Source organism: Leptinotarsa decemlineata, unplaced genomic scaffold (assembly GCF_025532065.1).
Source record: "Leptinotarsa decemlineata unplaced genomic scaffold, Ldec_3_MD MMD2_tig00000251_RagTag_RagTag, whole genome shotgun sequence".
Lineage (NCBI taxonomy): Eukaryota > Metazoa > Arthropoda > Insecta > Coleoptera > Chrysomelidae > Leptinotarsa > Leptinotarsa decemlineata.
The window spans coordinates 1,442,590-1,466,209 of record NW_027412547.1 but is presented as its reverse complement, the minus strand read 5'-3'; the positions used below and the strand labels follow the sequence as shown (position 1 = coordinate 1,466,209).

At 34.6% G+C, this 23,620-nt stretch overlaps 1 protein-coding gene across 1 annotated transcript in view; it reads right to left on the bottom strand.

Annotated features, from left to right (window-relative positions):
• The window catches only part of shot (dystonin-like protein short stop), a 247,145-nt gene extending 231,146 nt beyond the window's left edge, over positions 1 to 15,999 (bottom strand). Inside the window, 2 exon segments of the mRNA XM_074173472.1 lie at positions 10,499 to 10,919; positions 15,857 to 15,999. Coding sequence (XP_074029573.1) covers positions 10,499 to 10,673 — 175 coding nt within the window. The 5' untranslated portion in view covers positions 10,674 to 10,919; positions 15,857 to 15,999.
• Between the last annotated feature and the right edge of the window lie 7,621 nt (positions 16,000 to 23,620).

The following is a 23,620-nucleotide window of genomic DNA, read 5'->3' as shown; positions in this document are numbered from 1 at the left end:
GATCTATCTAGCTGGTTCGAAGTTATTTACATGTCTTCAAGGGTTAGGTCAGTTTTATTTATCGAAATTTGGGTTTTCATGACACATATTACTGAAAATAATGTATTGTTGTTTTTGGCAAATTCATCAATTTCAATAGGTTTTCTCCCCCTCTTTAAGTATTCGTTTGTATTTGGGTTAGCTATACCTTTTTTTTTCTTTCTGATAGGAACCTATATATTGTTGACTCCCCTACGCCCGTCATGTTGGCACAACTCTTGATTATGTTCTGAACAGTGTTTGTGGGATTCTGAGAAACCAGAGCATCGTGAACGTTCAAAACAATAGTCTTCTCTCTTGGTGAATAGACAGACTTACTGACTGTACGTAACAGTACCGGTGTAAAACTTGATGATGTTGATGATGATGACGAAGCCATCGCAAGCAATCAAACAAAACAAGCAGGAACGAAAGGTACGTATATGTTTGTAGGAATATGAAAAAAAGTTACTCACGCACTGCACAAAATTCGCAAAATAAATATTAGAGACGTTAATTACTGCCGTAGACGCCGAAACACCAACGAGCCGTAAATTAAATGCGATTAAAAAATGTACTAAACCAAAAATTATTTTCGTTCGTAACAACTTCACCCTTTCAAGGCAAGTTTCGAATATAAACTGAAGCTTTATATTTAATGAATAAATACCTCAGGAACCTCCGCCTATGATTTTACGAGTTTTACGACCGTTTTATGACTTGGGCCCTCATTTTGTGCTATCGACAAATTATGAACGGACTATATATGAAATAATTTTAGTTGGATTTGCACGAGAGGTGAAGGAAATTTAAAAAGTGAAATGAACAGAGCAAAATAACTTGTTGAAAAGTTTTGAAAATGAGGTTGCGTATTGACAACATTACTATTATTGTTTAAACTGAAAGAAGTATATAAAATCATCAGAAAGATGTCTATATCATGCATAAAGTTACTGTTGAGAATACTTAGTCTGAATAGGTAACTGAACCACTGTAATTAGTTTTTCTAGCAAATAATTTTTTTCAACAGTGCACCTTTATACATGTAACAAAGTATAATGTATATCTATATATACTCAAATTCCTGAAAAGAACGCAAATACGAAAGTGAACAATTTAAATAAACATTATTCAACTTATATTCGAGACTGGCTTGAACCTTCAAAGTTCATTTCTTTAGATTTGTTTACTGCCAGTCTTTAAGCATAGCCCACTGACTAATAAGAAGTTTTTTGTTCCTTATTCAGAGGAATCGGGCACATTTCGGATATGCAGTTGTTAGTACCTCGCCCACTAGATGGAGTAACATTTTGTTGTTCGCTCAAACTTTGGAAGAGGAACCAAATATTCTGAAAGAATTTCGATATTTAAATATGGAATATCATCGACTTTAGGTCGATGATGGCCACTATCTTGCACTGATCAGTAGCTAATGAGCCCGGAACCGGTCTGCAAGTGTGCCCGTTCCAAAATTGAAGGTCGACTCTTTCAGTTGTATTGCCAATTGCATATGCAGGAAATTTTCTGTGAAGATTCCTGCACTGACGCCTTTCGGATATAATCCAACGCACCTCGTGGTATTAGCCAGGGGAATAGTTGTTTTCTGACAGTTTAAAGTTCAGATATTGTTGATTTCATGCGAAATCATGACATGGAAATACCCGAAAAGATTCCAACGAAAAAGGTATTACTGGCAACCATAAAACAACGTAATTTGAAAAAATAGTATAGTATAGATTCGATGTGTGAAACACGTGGTCATATTCTCTTACGTTTGCCTCCATACTATTGTGTGCTCAATCCAGTTGAAATGGTTTGGGTCACAATGAAAGAAAGCTTGCGGAAATGTAATCAGTCACCGATTTTGAATGCTGTAGTGCTTGACAATATAAGGCGAGTGGTGAATGAAGTAGGTAATAGTGATGTGTGGAAGAACTGTGTAGCCCACGTTATAAAAGAAGAGAACAAATATTGTGTGCAAAGTTCCATAAATCCGATCGTTATTCAATCCGATGATAATTCCACCTCATCCGAATATAGCCAAGAAGAATTTTGATTTTTCTAGCAATTTTGTTGGCCTCTATTATTTTGTAAAATATGTTTGACGAGAATTCGGTGTGGCAATTTGTGTTTTCATTGTATTTTAGAGTTTTCGACTCGGAAATCAATTACCTTAAATTTCGAAGTTTTTCATAATTACCCATGGCGGAAAAATTCAGTTGAGATAACTTTTTCATGGGTTGATCAATTGCTATGATTGTAAGAATAAGTAACTGAAAAACCACCACTGAAAAATAATATGCCGACGCCTATGTCGAGGCGGGAATTCCTTCACTTGCTGTTCCAATTGGTATTGGAAATACTATACAAAGTTTCTAAAAGTTACATGGCTAATTTTCAATAGCAAAAAACAATTGAACTTACAATGGGTCTTGAAGGAACATTTGGTTAGGTAAACATTAGGTAAACCATAACAATGAAGAGGTTTACTGAAATGACAAATCAGTTGGATAAATTCTGTTTTGGTTGGCATATTTTTATGTTTGTTGGATCATTGTTCGATGGACTATTGAAAAAATTAGGTAAACGGTCAAATTAAATTTAAATCAAATCAACTATTTATTCACCGTGAGAATATATGACGTTAAAATTTTTGGCGATGAAGATTTTACTAATGAATCCATCCTCAGAAATTTCCTTGAACGTATCCACAAGGAAATCAACACCCTGTACATAAATTCCTCTCCGATCTGGACTACTTCAAACTCATCACTCAACTTTCCGCTAATCTGATGAACGCGAGAAAAATCCGTTGAAAAATACAATGCCTTTACTGTTATGCTTTCAACACATAACTTGATACGGCTTTAGTCGACAAGGAGGTTATTCATTTTTATCTTTTATCTTGAGACTTTCAGTCTGCTTAGCACATATTTCACGTGTGTGTGTGTACTCGATGGTAATATCGAGGATTAACTTTACAGCAGCTACGTCAAGTTGCTGCTAAGTGATTCCATATCATGATATGGAGTTATTTAAAGAGGTGCGGTCTGTTTCGGGGAAATCGAATTTACTTAGTAAACATGGATTTCATTAAATATTAGATACGGAAGAAGAATGGGTGAAATATATTCTTACTAGCAAACCGCCCCGACTTCGAACGGGTGCAATGCTGGACATTTAAAGGAACGGGGAAACAGTTATGAAAAGATGATTTTCTTTAATGGACGCGCCTTTTTTACTCGCGGCTGGCGCACCAGTTGGAATATTCCAAAATCCTTTCTTATTGCACATATCTACAACATAAAACGAAACTACATACAAAATTTCAGCCTCCGAAAATATGAAGAAACAGTGAAGAAAAGGTGACTTCATTTTATGAACGTTCTTTTTTCTCCCGCGGCCGGCGCCCCAGTTGACATTTTTGAAAATCCTTTCTTCTTGCACATCTACAACATAAAACGAACCTACATACAAAATTTCAGCATCCCAAAATATAGCGGCACAGAAAAACACTGATGAAAAGGTAATTTTCATATGTAAAGGCGCCGCAGTTACCCCCACGGGGAATCCCCAGTTCTAATATTTAAAAATCATTTCTTACAGCGCATCTAAGACCTAAGAAGCACCTATGTACCAAATTTTAGCTTCCTAGGACTTACCAATACGGAGAAACAGAGATGAGTAAGTTTAAAGTTACTTTCGCATTTATAAGTATAGATTTTCAAAAAAAATTTTATTGATGAAAAAATTTTCATTTGTTTAATTTTTTACAGGAAACAGAGAAAACGACCATACAACAAATTTTTTCGTATTCTCTGACAGTCATGAAAAAATTTGAATGTAAATAAAATTTCTTTGCGAATTTTTTCAAAACAGTATTTATTTTTAGTATTTTTGTTTATTTCAATTATAGCGCATCAACCAGCTCGATTATTAGCGGTGGAACAACAGGGTGTTTTATATTTTATATCATGGTGGATATCAATTTTGATAAATTCTAAAAAACAAACCAATTAATCTATATTTTTAGTATTATTTCTAAAAGTATGTACTTGTTAGGATCGTCAATCTGATTGAAGATATCCTCAAAAATATGTTGTTGAAAATGTCAAATATCTGAACATCATTTGAAAATTCATTTCAATTTTTCACGAAAATAGTTTCTATAGCCTCTGATTTTATTACCCCACCAATTTTTCATCTCGCTTTTGGAAATTTGCAGAAATTGATATCAGGGAGTAAATAGAGAGACGTTTAGGATTTAAACAAATAGTAAAAATTAGGAATGAAAATTAGGAATGAATTCACTAAAAATATGACAAAAATTATGAATATCTGAATGTCATTTTGATTTTTTTTTTAATTTTAATTTTTTACAGGAAGTGGTTGTAATTTCTATATTTTTGCATAGTCTCCCGAAATTGTTTCCAGTCATTTTGCAAATTTTTGGATAATCTTTAGGGGGCAGGCATTTAGGTCTTTAAAAAAATCACGTCATTCACCTTCGATTTCATAATTTACATGATTTTTATTGATTTTATCATTGTTTTTCAATCTAGAAAATCATCATACTTATAAGGTAATATTTTTAACAAAATATCTTCTTCAACACAATACATTTTTGTTGGGATAGAGAGATTTTGGCTTTTTACTTCTTCATATTTATAAGAAAAAAAATTGTAATTGAATGTATATATGGAAGTAAATGTTAGCAAAATCACAAAAATTGAACCAACTATCATCACTGTAAATTTACAATAAACTTTTTTTACAATATAGGGCGTTTTCGCATAATTCCACAAAAATCTAGTATTCACAACATATCTGATCATTATCACACAATAAATTAAAACCTATATATCGCAAATATAGGTAATTCGCTTTTTCCATTAGATAAAATTTTTATTGTATCCACGAGGATCAATTGTCATTGAGACGAATCCAATTAGCATAGTTTTCTAATCTGTTTGATGATGCCATCGATCGAAAATAAATATTACCGAATAATTGGAAATCTGTATTGAAAAATATAAATATATCCTTATTGAAAAGCAAACAAAATAGTAGTTAGCGCTAGAGAAGTGTTTGAATTACGCTTCTATCGTTGGTTTGGTTATGTTTATTTATTCTGTCTATCACGCAGGTGTCAAACTTGAATATTTCAACATTTGCAGACGAACTAGTTCTATGGACATACCGTGAGATCTGAAAGAATGCTGGATACTTAAAAGGGATTGCCTAGTTTTGGAAATAGCTTGGGTCTTCTACAGTTTTACAACTCACTAATATTAGTGAATGAACAGACAGTCTTTACGATTCCTAAAACGTGTCTGATGTAACAATTGGCGGTCCTAAATCACTAGCAGAAGGTGAGGTGAATTAAATCCATGTTGCTTCATACATCTTTTGTAGCATCATGTCCCTAAAATGTACTGTACCACTGAGTTTGTCCAATGTGAAGGTAGTTGTTGAATACCAAAGTTATGCTTTCATTTTGTATTTATTAGCATATGGCATATTTCCTTCAGCAGCGAAGTAATAAATCATTTACAGGTAGGTGTTCCATAGGCGTACATAATTGGTTAGGTTGAAAAGTGAAAAATTAAGTATTCATTTCAAACATATTTTGGTTTGATACATCTCAAAATACTTTTTATAGTTGTATGTAGATGTTTTTTTAATTGAACTCCTTTCTGAATTTCGATTGAATTTTTTCGTACACTTTCCATGAAAAGCACTTTTCAACATACCACAGCTTACCTAACTGAATAAATCATTATGCAATATGACGTTATGATTGTATCAAATCTGATAGAGCTTTGATTAGGAAATTTATCTCCTTAAGAATATGAATTTATGATAAAGCTCTCACGTCGATATATAGATTCAAGAATGAGGAGAAAGAAGAAAAACTGTACCTGTTGATGAAAACCATAAAATTGATATTAAAGGAACAGTAGGTACATCAATTTTATGTTAAGAAAGAACTATCGACTCTCGACAGAATAATGTAGGACTTGAAAGAAGACCAATGCATATTTCTAATGATAGACAAAAAAAAATTGTGACAAACTTTAGAGGAATTGAATTTCAGTTAGAAAAATCAAAACACGAAATTGCTCCCGATAGAAAATGATGAAATCATTTGATGGAGGAAACTTAACTAAGTTTCAACGTGAGAATAGAAATAGTTATCATTTGAACGAAACTTTGCTTAATGTTGCAAAGATGTAGCAAGACAACAAAACTACAAGCTCACGTCAAGCATTTTTAGAAGGCTGATCTACCAGATTGAGAATATTTTGAGCAAATGCTACATTTCATTCTATCAAACTCTGTGAAGGTGATGTAGGTTACCATTCCAGAACAGTTCAAAAAAATAACACTAATAGAAACAGAATATAGATATTATCTGATCAGTTGTTAAACGTTAAGGTGATAAAATATTGTATAGTCGAAGTAAACGATATTGTGCACTGATGGTTCGAGAATGTGTACGCCTAACATGTCTGCAAACAAAGGATCGCGACTGATCATTGTGTATTGCGGAGGAAGTAAACGATGGGTTCCGAATTCTTTGAAATTATGTGGAAATAAATTTGAGGACTGCGATGTTGACTATCATAAGAACATGGAAGCTAATATTTTTGAGGAATGTTTTGAAAACACATTGATACCAAATATGGATGCGAATACTGTGATAATTCTTGACAACGCTTCCTATCGCGGCAGCTCATGAAAGTACTGAATACAAATTAGAGGAAAGATGAAATACAAATTTTTTTAATGGATAACAATTTGTATTTTAAAAATTACTATACTAAAAACCAACTACTTGAAGTTTTACAGACAAAAACATTTGAAAAAGTGTATGCCCTGAGAGTATTGCTGAAAAATATGGACACACCATACTGAGACTTTCCCCCATTTTTTGTGTTTTCAATCCAATCGAGTTGATTTGGGGAACATTGAAACAAAGCATCAGGCGTAAAAATAATTTTCCAAAATTTGATAAGAAGGTGATAGAGCTAGTTAAAGCAGAAGTATCTAATATTACCTGAGGAGACTGGCAGAAAAGGATTAAAAAAGTAATTTTAGTTGAAAAAGAATATATAGAGATTGGACCCTCCCATAGTAATGGTGATAATAAATTCATTATTGATTTAAATGACGGCAGTGATAGTGAAACGGAGAATATGGAAGAGGAATTATCAGAAACTTTCTAAGAAAGTTGAAGTGTTTTTGAAGCGATCGATTGAATATATATGTGAGTGAGTAGTATTCAGAAGTATTTTCAATTATCACCCTGTTATTTAATCCCTACTTTCCCACTCAACTATATAAACAAAACATTTATTATATATAAAATACACCTATTTGGGTTTTTCAATAGAACCAGCCTGTGGGGTCTTATAAACCATATGCTTTTTCCATCACGAAGAAAATTTAGTAGAGTAAACAGCGAATTTGCAAAGCTTTTTGATTCTAACATGTGGTCAAATAAATAAACGACTGAATTAGGAATGAATTTTTTAAATTTTTTTTTCAATGGACCCTCCACAAAATCTTATCAATCGATCTCGCTCTGCCCTGATATCAATGTATACACTACAAGATTATTATTGCAACTGAGTGCTCTCAGCGTCTTCAAACACGCATCTAGTAGGCAGGACCATATCGAAACTGGGAGCGCTCTCGCTATATTTGATAAATTGAACCTGTGAGTCATTGAAATTTTTATACACTAACAAGATTAAAAACAGCAAGGTTTCCTTAAATCCTGCAAGGATTTTGGCCAAAATGAACACCTTGCTGTTACGTAATATACTTCTTCGACAGTTTCATTGGAGATATATTCTTATTCAACCCGTATTCACTTCTGGTTTGAGATCTGAACAGTCTGCAAACGCGTATTACAGAACAAATAGTAAATTCTTCAGTTAGAAACACAAACAAGAAACCATTTAACATCTACACACTCATTGGTATTCAATATAAGCTGGTAGTTTATTGACAGATAACAATATAACTTTGAGTAGCACCATTTTGTCGATCGTAAAATGCTAATTCGGTCATAAGAGACTTCGAGTCAATGATTGCCATATATAGGGTGAGTCTAGGAAGTGAGTTTTCAGCATTCGAAACAGGGTAAACAAAAATTTTCTTGCAAATTCATTTTAACATATTTTCTTTACTATTTTTTCAAATTGTGGATCCAGAGAATTCTAAAAAATATATTCAGGATATGTATTACATATAAGGTAACTTTAGCTTCGATTTCATTAGATTTTTGCCATAGAAGTTGGTTTTTTGGGTTTTTTAAATTTAATTTTTGGTACATTGCCTAGAAAGAAAAAAAAACAATTCTCTTCAAATAATCACTAAGTCAGAATAAAAATTTACTCTGAGACTAGAATGACTCATAATTCTGTCCTGGGAATGAATAATAATAATATTATTTTTATTATCCACTTGACAATATACATAGTATGGGATTCGTCAGATATACAGAAATTATTTCACGAAACAAAAATACATTGAGGAATAAATGAATGAATTACTTTCATCTGTGAGTTTCGGACAAAAAGTATAATCAACAGAATCAATACACTTCTTTACAATGTATTTGAATAAACATGAACGCAAATGAGTTTTCGAGGATGTAAACAAGTGTATTCAACTCAATCTAAACATATTATATGCAATGCTTGAAGCCCCAATATGGGCCCTTGCGGTACCCCTTGGTCGACTTCTACTTGATTAGAATTAATTTGATGCTCTACTAAATGGTAACGATAGAAAATGCAGATATATTGCTTCCTGTTTTTCAAGAGAGTTTCTATCTAATTTAAAGGTCCTTTACGTCCAGCGTACTTGGCTAACTTAGCTAATAAATATGAATGTTTGACGTAGTCGAATCCTCTGCCTCAATATTTTTTACAATATTGTTTAATAGTTTAATCATCAAGGACAAATAATTATTTTGACAGCCCCGTATGCTGAGAATAAATATTCTGATAAAAGAGAACCCAAATCAGGCCAGAGGTATCACATTCAATGTCATACTATTCTTAATCGTTACATCAATCCAAACCACAAAAATTATCAATGAATATTAATAAGGTTTTCGATATGTTGCATGTCATATGTTAAGAAAGCGAAAATAAATTATCGTCGCAATGTCACTCGTCGTCAACACCCAGATAAGGTATTGCTGGTTTAAGTTACTTAAGATACGATGTAACTGAAGAAATGTGACTAGATGCGGCTTCATAAATAGATTTTCCTAGTATTTTTCAGTCGATGGAACCTTAAAATATGTTTAAATCGAAAATTATGAAAATCCACAAATATTCCACAATATAATTGAAAAGGCCTGTAAATTCAAGCCATTTCAGATATGTATTTCAAAAGTATTTGGTTCTAATGGAATATATCTAAATTCCCATTTTCCATATTTTTGATGGAATTTCTTTGGATTTTTCAGTCTCAATTCTTGAAAATCAGCCAGGAAAATATTATTATTTATGATTAATTTGATATTTCTTAATGTAAGTTCACCGAAATTATTTTGTATGTAATTCTGAATACGAAACACAGCTTCAATCTGCATCAATCAAGTTAGTGTATTAGTTGCATAAAAGATACAGAAATCCTTGGTATTTCTCAAAAAAAACATTCAAAATGGATTTTTCTCGTGTTCTGTGTCTAAGAATGGTAAAGCAAGCAAGCTGGACAAAAATCATGTATATCACAACACAGATATACGTGAGACATATCTCCTAATTTCTAACACTACATTACATTTCATTCAAGTTTGACTATTCATCTAGACTCGAATGACAGTCTATCTTGTGTGGCCAGCACAATCGCCATATGTATCTCCAGTAGATCAATATTTCAAGAGGAATGTAAAAATGGAATTTATGCCACTAAACAGGTTACGATTACTATATCTTGTAACAGTTACGTAACATTTTTACCATTACATCGAACAGTAGCTGTTACAGAAAGCCACTTATTTGCTCTACAGGTTACGATTACTATATCTTATAACCGTTACGTAATCATTTTACCATTACATCGAACAGTAACTGTTACAGAAATAGCAAGTTATTTGCTCTCATTATAACTTAATGGTAAAGTTATTATTTAGTTCAAGTTTTCCATTTTTTATGAACTACATAATGGGGAAGTTTTTGAAAATAATGAAAATAACGTCTATAGACTGAAATAACTTTTGTCCACCTAACATGTTTCACATGAAAGTAACTCCTGAATAGAAAGTTATCCTTCGAAAAACTGTCAAAGTTTGAAAATAATAGCTACAGTTATTCTAAACGTGAGAACTTTGAAACCCAGCTTCAATCTTTTTGAAGAAACAAGCAGAAATGCACCAAGCGCTTCTTATACAAACCACACAACAAAAAAACACCAACAACTCCATGCCTGAAATAAATTTAAACCACCACCGTACCTTCGAGAGACTCTATAAACAAATCCCAAATAGTACCTTTGAACTTTGTCAAGTTCTCCTCGTATCCATGGGGTTTTTCCTCGGTCCTCCTGATTTTCCCGGGCGGGGCGTCCGTATAGTAGGACTCCTTAGGGTCAAAACCCAGTTTTTCCTTGTAGTAGTTTTGGTTCGACATTTTTCTCTCTCGCACTGTTCAACACATTTGTTGCGCACTACACTAATTTTCGCGTTACAAAAATAAAGTCTACTCAAGTCAGTCACTGAAAAACAATCCGGATAATCTGCAACTTTCGCCAGATAGTTACAGAATAACTTTGATTGTCTTTACTATTGAGCTTTTATAGGAATGTATACGTTACGGTTCGTTTTGTTTCGTTGTAAGTTCGTTTGTTTCTTCACTTAATACGATGGGCCCGGTTATCTAAAGAAAAATGAGAATCTATGAGATTTACAACAAAGCTGGTTCAAGTAGCACATATGCAAGTATTTTAGACTCCATAACATTTTGACTGTTAAAGTCATCATGTACAATAACAATTACGATGTACAATAACCGTTACGGTGTACAACAACCGTTAGGGTACACAATAGCCGATAAGGTATACATTAATCGTTACGGTGAACAACAGACGATACGATGCATAATAACAGTAATTGTACAATAACCGTTACGGTGTACAATACCGGTACGGTGTACAACAACCGTTGGGGTAAACAATAGCCGTTAAGGTATACATTACTCGTTACGGTGAACAACAGACGATACAATGCATAATAACAGTAATTGTACAATAACCGTTACGGTTTACAATAACCGTTACGGTGTACAATAACCGTTACGGTGTACAATAACCGTTACGGTGAACAATAAACGTTACGATGCACAATAACAGTAATTGTACAAAAACAGTAACGATATACATCATTATTCACCGTTCAAAATAAGCGAAACATTGTATTTTTACGATTCTTCCGGAGAATAACCGTTACGGACACAGTAAACTTCACAAGCTTCAGCTTTAGTGTGCAATTAGTGTATCTATGCCTTCTACAAAGTTTAAAAAAGTCAAGTAAACAGTTTTTATGTAAACTACTATTACTACAGTGGGTAGTTCAATGCAAGTTGAAGTCAACTTCTTTTTTGAAGGTAAAAAAAGCAGTTTTGCAAAATTTAATATTAAAGCAGTATCTTGTATCGTTTTAATAATGATTCTCCAATTTTTTGTGGATGAATTACTTTGTTGAAATCAAATTAACTGCTGTGACAAAGATATATGATATTCCATATACATACAGTCCACTAGAAAACATTCCGAAAATTTAAAATATCATAGACATGAGTGCTTTTTTATCATCGACGTCAAAGTGACCTTTGACTGAATATTTTCACCTATTATCACTATGTATATGCACACTATGTATATGCACTAAGTATATGCTATTTACTATTGAAGTTTATTGTGGCCTGCAAGCTCTCCAGATTTTATTCTGTTAAAATTGCCATGGGGCCGAACGAATTTTTTATAGGTGAATGTTCTCCACGAAAAGATGCATTTTTTGAAAATTAAAGGCAGCTACGTAGAAACTAATATTCAATTAGAAAAACCAGGTTTCTATAGAAAAATTTAGATAAACAAAAACATTCAAACAATCGTTAATAACATAAATATCTTTTCTACGTGGCTAAATGGGTGTGCATGATTGTGAAGACATTTTCATGTTTGTACAACAATTGATAAAAATATTTATGAATTTATTCATACGATCATGAACAAATGAAACTTTTTTCATTACTAAATGACTAAAACTGGGTATTTTCATTCATTGTTGTGCTCGATATGGCTTCCAAAATACGTTTGTGCTACTTGAAAATAGTTTTTTTTGTTACTGGACTCTGTTTATACTCAGGATATGGTTGAGGTTTGAAAATAATCTACTTACATAAAATACTGATATAGTATGCAATAGAAGTGATTATTGTGTATGAAAAAAATTGAAATATGTAGAGGAAAATTCTTCCTATTTCACACTTAAAATTCGAATTTTCATTTATCAATATAAATCAACAATCTCACTCACCATATCCTGAAGCAAACACATGGTATGTAATAAAAAAAAAACGATCTTTCGTGAAGGAGATATTTTTCGATGGGTACGTTTTACTAAATCAAGAAAATACACAAAGTTCTTCTTGAAAACAAAACGCTAACTAGCTTTCTACGGCCGAGTAACAACTGAATATCAAACGAGGTACAGGTAAATCGATTTCGAGAATATCGTATATACGAGGGTAGGTGGATAATTGAAAACTTCAATACTTTGAAATCGCATATCTCGTCTCCTGATATGACTTTAGCTGCGGTTCTCTAACCACTGAAGTAGCAATTTTTGATTTTCTTATACAAAAAGTCTCACAGAAACGAAGTTATGAGTTTAAAAAATGATTAAAACAGTTTACTTTTATAGGGAACTCATAACTTGATACTACAATCATAATTAGGGCTGTTGATTAAGCGACGTAATAAAATAAAGTATTTTATAACTGAAGAAAGAAATTTGTGTTGTGCGTGAAGGTTATTCTCAACTTCAACATGAGTAAATAGCAATTTTGTATCAGTTCTAAGAATTCACAAACATCATTTTGAGAAAAACTGTATTCTCAACTCACTCAAGTTCATTCCAGTTAAAGTTCAAATTAGTCACCATCCACTTCCTCACAATAGTGGAGTTCATTAGGAGGAAGACTAGTTTGAAAATCATAAGGACTGCAGAAATTAATCTGGTCTATTTTGATTTAATCTAGAATCAATAGATACCCGAGGTGAACAAGCTGAAACACATGAGAGGTGGTTTACTAGACCCACTCGTATATTATCGAGTATGGAATACTTATTTAGTCGATTTTGTTTAGCTCTGAACCACAATAAACCCTCGCGGGTTGCAGGCAGGACCGATGAGATCCCCTAAGTTCCATCCAGAAATATCTTCTTTCAGTAATGTCATACTTAGAATCCGTAGGCGCCCTAACAGTATGTGTGGGAGGGCGTGTAACAGGTGGTAGCATGGCCTGAACTTTGGACCGATACATTTTTGAAAGTTGATCTGTGCTTTATTTCGCCACAGCGCTGGTTTGAATAGAAATTTTTGAGAATATACTTATTCATTTAAAAGCGGATTATATAAAGTCATATTGTGTATTTGTTAATTTTTAATTAATCAATTGAGTCGTCAGGATTTTTACGACAGTTTTTTTATTACAGTTGTGCTGGGTAAACATAAAAACGACTAAACACACGAAATAAAGACAGGAACAACATAAAACAAGATAGAATGAACGACATAAAAAAATCAAAATCGGGGAAATCGACGAACTTGAAAGTTTGGATATTCAGCGGTTTTATTGTACGCGGGTAAGAAAACGTGAAACTTGTTTGTTTGTGCAAGACGTAGAAAATGAAATGAAGGCTCAGAAAATGAAAATCCGAAGTATCAGACGACGTATAAGACATTGTAAACTCCTTTGATCACGAAATGTTAATATTAGGTTAAATATTGGCCGCCCCCGGTATACTGCGGTGTTGTTTTGATTTGGTAATGGGCAAGCCTACGAATAAATCATAATTATATGCAGGCCAAGAGCAACTCTAAAAGTAATAAACCAGTCGACATCAACATGTCGATTCCGCATAATCTATTATTAATCGATTTCTAATAAGTTAAAATTTGAAGTAATGAACAGATAACCCTTTGAGGGCTAAGTGAAGCCCATGTTCTTTAGTAGTTTTAGGTATCTACTAATTTATGTCAGTAGCAAGTGAAAATCTGTTATGTACAGTGTGTATAAAAAGAGAATAAAGTTAGCAAACAAGGTTTAGTATGTATTCAGCTTTTTGAAATTATTCAACAATATAGTGGGTATCGAGTAGAAGCATGGCGAATCAAAAAAGTTGCGGTCTCAATCGAATGGTTCAGAAGTTATGCCAAAAATAATGTATAGATTTGATCTACTCAACCAACCTCATTTTCCACGAAAACTTCGTTGAAGAGTTATTTTGTTATCAAGATATTTGGAAAAAATAATGTTTTCCCTGTCGAATGATAATTTGATCAAAATTCTATTTTATAATACCTGACGAAGTGAAACAGAATTTATTCTTGATTTTTTGGGATTCCTTCTTGAAGTGCAAAGGGTTATATGGGTAAACATCAAGCCGTTCGATAGTTATACCAAAAAGCAATTTTCTAATATTTTCTTGTTCTGAAAAACTTACTCTTTGTGGAAAAAGATTTTGAATTGTTTTTTATTGTCAAATGATGACTTTACATTGATAATAAATGATTTAAAAACAATTTTACAGTTCTTCAATAGAAACATCGTTATTTTATAGTTCTTGTGTTTGTAATTTTATAGAAAATTTATTCATTTTTCTATTGACTTTTCATATTATAATACTTGATGAAAAGAATATTGAAAATTGAAATTTTTTTCTTGTTATAACAACTAGTTATATTTTGAATAAGTATTCTCACTCGAAAGTGAGTTCCAAGAGGAAATTCACTGTGTAAAAAAAATCAGTGCTCTGTTTGAAAATATTAAGAAAAAAGTTGGTCGAATTATTAATGGATATTGAAAAAAGTAGGTAATATTGTCAAAATATCCACATAACAAAACGATATCTTGAGTAGGGATTTCAGTGCAAATAGGGATCAATAGATTGACTTTTTGCAATAATTTTTGGCATAACTTCTAAATTTTTCCAACGAAATTCTAATATGGAAAGCAATATGACATTTCAGCTAGAATGCTTTGATTTAATACAAATATTATGATACATCCAATATGAAATACTAACAGTGTTTGGTCACTGGAATATTGTTGAGATGTTTTGTGAATTTTTTACTATTACTTTCGATAGGGTTTACAGTTTTTACTTTAACAATTGAAAAATTATGAAACACCAGACAAAAATAATTTTTTCGAAAGCTGAACTTTTTTATCAAGTCTTACACCCCTTAAGACTTTCGTATTTGATAACATTACTGTGTTGCGCTTTTGTAAACATCTGGTTTTATGAATTTTTTTCAGATTTCGGTCAATTACATCACTCATTTCAAAAATATCTGATCAGAAATCATTCCCAAAACATCACCGAAATCACCCCGTACACATGTGATAAAATATATTAATAGATATTGGCACGCCTTGCGACAACACCCCTATATAAAGATAATCTTCAATATCGCGCCTAATTTAATTAACAATCGAAAATCAATAAAGATAACACACTCCACCACTCGACAATCTGCAATCTAATAAACCGATCTGAAAAATCAGCAAACTCCGGCGCCACAACCTACTTCTCAAAAACACTTCTCTGGTAATCACCGAAAATCGTTCACAAACCTGAGAAAAGGTTATGTTTACAATATACACGCGCGCACTGCGATCTTCAACTGTTCGAGTAGCGAGTCTCGCTGGACAACTGACATGAGACAATCTGAAACATACAAGAATCGCGAGGGCGACGTTGACCAACTATGGAAAACACACACGTTATCAGGTAGGCCGCGATCTACATACCGTAGGAGCAGATAGTAGGACTCTCTTGGGTGTCGATACGGGTAGAAGAGGCGGAGATTACGTATCAAGTGAGAAAAACAATAGTGGATGTTATCTAATAGGATTTTGGATAATTTCAAGTGTTGTTTTGTATTTGACTTCGTTGAATTTGACTATGAATGCTGGACCTGGAGTCCAGGGACTACAGCCACCTGCCTTTAATTCATCCATGATCCTGGACGACTTTGGGTTGCAAGGGGTTGTCTAAGGAAAGAAGGGGTTGTTCCATGGTTGTGGTACTTGGTAATAGACATGTTACTTCTGGACTATAATGAATTTCAAGTAATGGGCTAATGTCAAGTGTTGTTTTGTATTTTATTTCGTTGAATTTGACTATGGATGCTGGATCAGGAGTCTAGGAACTACAGCCACCTGCCATTAATTCATCCATGATTCTAGACAACTTTAGGATGCAAGGGGTTGTGCAAGGAAAGGGGGGGTTGTTCCACGGTTGTGGTACTTGGTAATGGACAAGTTACTTCTGGACTATAATGAATTTTAAGTAATGGGCTAATGTCAAGTGTTGTTTTGTATTTTATTTCGTTGAATTTGAATATGGATGCTGGATCTGAAGTCTAGGAACTACAGCCACCTGCCATTAATTCATCCATGATTCTGGACGACTTTGGGTTGCAAGGGGTTGTCCAAGGAAAGAAGGGGTTGTTCCACGGTTGTGGAATTTGGTAATGGACAAGTTACTTCTGGACCATAATGAATATCTTTGTACTGGGTTGATTTCAAGTGTTGTTTTGTATTTGACTTCGTTGAATTTGAATATGAATGCTGGATCTGGAGTCTAGGGACTACAGACATCTGCCATCAATTCATCCAAGATTCTGGACGACTTTGGGTTACAAGGGGTTGTCCAAAGAAAGAAGGGGTTGTTCCACGGTTGTGGTACTTGATAATGGACAAGTTACTTCTGGACTATAATGAATTTCAAGTACTGGGCTAAAGTCAAGTGTTGTTTTGTAATTGATTTCGTTGAATTTGACTATGGATGCTGGACCTGGAGTCTAGGGACTACAGCCACCTGCCATTAATTCATCCATGAGTCTGGATGACTTTGGGTTGCAAGGGGTTGTTCAATGAAGGGGAAAGGTTGTTCCACAGTTGTGGAAGTTGCTAATGGACAAGTCTCTTCAGGATCACGATGAATATTCAAGTACTGGGCTAATTTGAAGTGTTGTTTTGTAATTGATTTCGTGGAATTTGACTATGGATGCTGGATCTGGAGTCAAGGGACTACATCCACCTGCCATTAATTCATCCATGATTCTGGATGACTTTGGGTTGCAAGGCGTTGTCCAAGGAAGGGGGGGTGTCCCACGGTTGTGGAACTTGATGATTGACAAGTTACTTCTGGACAATCAAGTACTGAATATCAGACAACAACGAATTGACCTTTTTTTATAAATCGGAGGATGAAGCCAACGCGAAATTTTACCCACACTAGTGAAAGTTAGAATGGGTGTCATGAAAACATAAAAAGAAAAACGAAATTGTTCCACGAGGATATTAAAGAGTTTTCCAAACACTTTAATAAGAAATGGACAACTTACACAGCTACCAAGTAGCAAAAAACTGGAATCTGGTATTTTAGCCCGTTTTGGATAATGTTACAACTAACGGTTTGCAACAAATTTGTGGTACAAAAATAATAAGTGCTGGCAACCGGACTCTTTACACAATAAATAACCGTCAACTCTTGAACAAAATCCGATAGCCAAATCAGCGAAGTACTTTTCCTTCTACAAATAGGAATAGATTTCGATCGAGTACCTTTTTATCTCCGGAAATGCCATTAAGTACTGAAAAGGCAAGGCACTCCTCGATCGCTTGTGGGTCAACTAACCGAGAAATGCGATGATACGCCAAAGCCCGTACATGATCTGACGAATAAGTACATAACAATTAGAATGCCATCTCGGCGATGATATACGGTGGGAGCCGTATATCAGCAGGAAAGGTTTTGGCTTATTTCTATTTCCCCATCTTCATACAAAAAATTGTGGACTCTTCTGAAGAAAGGAAGAAAGCAAACACAAACTGGAAGAAAAAAGCTCTCTTTCATGAAAACAATGAGAAGAAAATTGGATTAGATAATTTAGGAAACACTTGCTACATGAATAGCATTTAACAAGTGTTGTTCATGACGAAGAATTTCAAGAACAAGGTTTTAATGACGAACGAGAACGAGAATGTTTCCTACTTCTTCACCAAACTCAAACACCTGTTCATGCAGCTGCAGTTTCGTAGGAATGTATCATCTTTCCCACCAACTGATTTCTTGGAGTCTTTGAAGTCCACTAGATAATCTTTAGGTCAAAAATCCGAATTCTTGGGATTCTTGTTGAATACTCTTCGTGGCAAAACAATAGCAAAATCAATACTCCTGACCGCTCTGAATTGAATGATTCCGTACAGTCCATCCCGTCTTGTGTTTGTATATATTTTGCTCACTAGTTTACTTTGTAGTAAATGTTCAAAAGGCAGCGTTCCACTAGCGTTTCCTAATATGACTAATAACCAGTCGAAAACACGACTTTTCTCAACAAAATCTAAACTTGAAATGGAAAAAAACACGTTGAAAAGTGTGATCAACACAAAAGTACGTTTAAACGTAATGAATGCTAACTGACGACTTCTTTATTTGAGCTTCCGATGCCCGAAGTATAAGCAGAAAGGTTGTGCTACGATGTCACTAGGTAGAATACGTTAGGTTAGGTTAGGTTAGGTAAGGTAGGTTAGGTTGGGTTAGGTAGGTTAGGTTAGGTAGGATAGTTTAGGCTAAGTTAGGTTAGGTTATGTTAGATCAGGTGCGGAGCCTCTTTTCAAGCCATTTGGAACAACTTTACCATTTGACCTCTGCGGACCCTGAAGGTCATGCCAATCGAATCAAATGTATTCGGTCGCCCTCTAGCGGCGATCCGGTAAGACGAATTTTTACCGATTTCGGCTATCTTGATTGAGCTACATCGGTCAAATTAGTTATCATTTATTCAATCTGTTTTGCCAAATCACCATGGATGGATGTGTCATTCAAAAATACGTGCAAATTATAAAATGGGTGTCAAAATGTGTGTTCACTGAATGGTCTCTGGAGCAGTTGGCATCTTAAGCGATGAGGCCTATTTCTGGGTAGCTACGTGAAAAAACAAAATTGTCGAATTTGGGACGACACCATTCCACATGAGATCCAAGAGGGTCAAATGCATCCCGAAAAAGTCATCGCTCCATATTTCTTCGAGATCGTCATTAACCAGGCCATCACTGTCAACGGCCAGCACTATATGTCGACGATAACCATCTTCTTTTGACCTGAATTGCATGACCTGGACACCAACGATATGTGGTTTCAACAGTACGGTGCTATGTGCCATACAGCTCTCACGTGGAGGTGATTTGAACTGGCCACCGAGATGGCGCGATTTGACCCCGTTAGACTTTTTATTGTGGGGGTTTCTTAAGTCGCAGGTTTATGTGAATAAGCCACGAACCACATCATTACTCAAAGCCAACATAACCCATGTCCACGGTCAAATTAGGCCTGATTTATGCGTCAGAGTCATTGCAAATTGGACGTTTCGAATGCTCTCCAACCAAAGAAGTCGTGGCGGACATGTGAACGATGTTGTCAATGTCGCACGCACAGTAAGAACAACAAGAATGGCGGAAAGAGAAGAAAATTAAATTATACAATATGAATGAGTTTTACGGTGTTGCCAAGTTCATATCAAATGTTAGTGACGTCACAATCACCATTTTTACTAGATTTTAAGAAGCTACTGAAAAGAGGCACAATTTTGCATGTAGTTCTCACCTATGCGGCTATCCCAATGTCAGTGTGGAGGTCCATTCGTGAAGGTTTAGAAAAAAAAAATTGGAAAGAAGTATTTTTAATAGATCCCAAATATTGAGTGATTTTTTTGCTGGTATCTTTTTTGGCAACACTGTTTTTGACAGATCACGCGTGAATCGTGTCTTGTGTCATTGTCAAACTTGTTCAGTTTGGTCTATAATTTAACCATGAATCGACTTACGGATGAACAACGCTTGCAAATTATTGAATTTCAATATCAAAATTCATGCTCGGTGAAGCATGAATTTCGGCAGTTTCTTCGGCCTATTGAGGAAGCTATTCGGAAGCTTGTGACTAAATTTCGAACCCAGTTTACATCATTGGACATTAAACCACTAACACGCATACGTAGAGTGAGGACCGAAGAAAATATTGCGGCTGTATCGCCAGTGTTCGTGATGACCGTGAAATGTCGATTCGCCGCCGTTCGCAACAATTTGGCCCGTGTTTCTCCACTACGTGGAAAATTTTGCGAAAGGATTTGGGCGTAAAACCTTTTTAGGTACAGCTGGTGCAAGAATTGAAGCCACACGATCTCCCACAACGTCTAACATTTAGTGAATGAGGGCTGGCAAAGTTGGAGGAAGATCCACCGAATTGTGTTCAGCGACGAGGCTCATTTCTGGTTGAATGGATACATTAACAAGCAAAATTGCCGCATCTGGAGTGAAAACCAGCCACAAGAATTGCAAGAGCTACCTATGCATCCCGAAAAAGTCACTGATGTGGATTATGGGTCGGTGTTATCATCGGGCCGTACTTCTTCAAAGGCGACAATGGCCGGAACGTTACTGTGAATGGCGAGCGCTACCATGTGATGATTGATGACATTTTGTTGCTCAAAATGGATGAATTGGATATGCCTTACATGTGGTTTTAACAAGACGGTGCCACACGGCACGCGATACAATGGCGCAATAAAGAGCCGCCTAGATCGTGTGATTTAACGCCTTTGGATTATATCTTGTTGGGGTCATGTTAAGGCTCATCTCTACAGGGATAAACCAGCAACGACTGACGCTCTGGAAGCGAATATTGAAGCATTTATACGTGAAATACCGGTCGATAAGTTAGAGAGCGTGTACCAAAATTGGACCTTGCGCATGGGCCACCTAAAACGGAGCCTTGGACAACATTCGCATGAAATCATCTTCAAAAATTAAATTGTATTGATCGTTCTGTCGATTCCAATAAAGATTTCATCAGTTTTTTTCTGTTGTTTCAAAAATCAAATCCTATACCTCTTAAAAAATCAACCGTTACATCAACTTATTAAGGACAATACACATTTTGAGTTATACATGAGTCATGAAGTCGTTATTTGGATCATTTGGCTAACCAAAAATGAATATAAATCAACAAAAAACATATCAAATGTCAATACTTTCATCGTTTTCAATCTCTGCAATTTCTCCACAAATATCTTCTCGAGTGACACTGAAATCAATATGAAACAATGCCTTATCATGCACCATATGTCGGCTTTATGAATGACACGTTTGGTGGATGACGTAACAAATTCCAGGTACACACACCACGTCCTATTTGGCAAGGTATACAGCCCACACGTCAATGACGTCAGGAGACATTTCCAATGCCCAATAGATGTATTAATAATATTAACACAGATACACTTGCGGTGAGTAGGCGTTGATTATGTCTTGTTTATTCGCTTGGCTGGGTTTGGTCATGGTTGGGAAAGCCATGGGCGAGGAAAAAAGTCCGGAGAAGTTCTTCAGTATATGTTGATTACTTATACGCATGATTATAATATTACGTTGAAGAGAAAATTAAATAGCAGGAGAGTGGTCGGATGTGAATTTTACGCCAAAATACAATGTATTGTTACGTTTTCATCATTCCACTTTTAGTAAATCTATCTACCTATACTATAATATTATAAATGTGAATGAGAAAGTTTGTGAGGGTGTATGTATGTGTGTATGTTTGCTGCTCTTCCACGCCTAAATGACGTAACAGATTTAGATGAAACTTTACATAAATAATAATACCAATAGTCTTTATTACCTAACAGTTAAATACCATTCACAGGGTTAATTAAGTATGTCAAAAAAGTAATACAGGTCCTTATAATTACAAAGTTACAATTCGAGAAAATGAATAACAAAATTATAATATAATAAAATGAAATAATTTTCCATGAAATACTGAGATGCAGTGTCAACAATATATTCTAGGGAATCAAAATTGATATCACACAAATTTGAAACTATTGCAATTGCTAAAAATAGGTGAATTGAGGTACAAATTGGTTCTGGCCAGTCTACTGTAAACAATTTTTGTACTTCTAGTTCTAAATGTATGTATGTATGTATTATAGCAATTGTAGAATCGTGACCATAGAACAGAGCCATATTCTAATTTCGACCTTACGTAGGCTACATTAAAGAGTAAATAGAGCAGATATGTTAAAATAGATCTACAATTGCGAACTATAAAGCCATAAACTCTCAATGCTTCACTTACTTTCGATCTAATGTAGTTGGAAAAAGACAAATTTTAATCAAAATATACCCCAAGATCTTTGATTGAGTTACAGTGAAATGGTATATACTCGATAATTGTACTCGATGACTGACATTTTCCTACTATAAAACACTACCTTACATTTGGATGCATTGAGATATAGTTTGTTAACTCCACACCAAGTCTGTATATTTTCTAACTGTGGTTGCAATCTATTAGTATTCGATAGTAAATATGATTTTGAAACATGTGCAAAAAATAACTTACTACAATCGACATAATTACTGAGGTTATTAATAAATGATAAGAATAGAAGTGGTCCGAAATTCGACCCCTGAGGCACTCCAGATGAAGGATTGTAATTGTAATAAAAGGAATCATAGCCGTTATAAGATACAAACTGTTGAAGTAAGTAGGATTTAATGAAAAGCACTGCTGGATTATGGAAACCAGATTGGTGGAGTTTTTGTAGAAGGATTATGTGATCAAGTCGATTGAATGCTTTAGCAAAGTCAGTATATATCACATCGCCTTGACCACGATTCTCTAAGACATCACTAACATTTCAGGTCCATACAATTAAATTTGTTATGGCAGATCTGCTCCATGAGAGCTATCTGAACATTTTATCTTCTTGTTTGTTCTTTCATTCGGTTAGAACGCCTTAGTGCAGATATTTGTCATCTCCTTTCATCCGGATCTCTCTTCAAATTTGTCTGATGTAACCCAAATACAGGCAAATTCAAAGAGACATCCGGATGCAGGTATTTGTCCTCCCCTTTCATCCGGATGTCTCTTTAAATTTGCCTGATCTAACCCAAATACAGGCAAATTTAAAAAGACATCCCGATGAAAGGGATGTCTTACATGCCCAAACCCTAATTAATGAACCATCGTCAACGATAACAAATTCACTGAGGCGATTTTACCGTATAAAAGAACAAACAAGAAGATAAAACGTTCAGTTTGAGTAGAGCCATGGTGATGATAGCACAACCTGCTATCGAAAGTACTCACATATAATTAGAAGTTATTGAAGCTTCAAATCGTCTTTGTGAACAAATTTTGATATTAAAATAATAATAATAATAATAATAATAATAGAGTTTATTGCCCAACAGTTTCACATTTACAGAGCAAAGTATACATTATT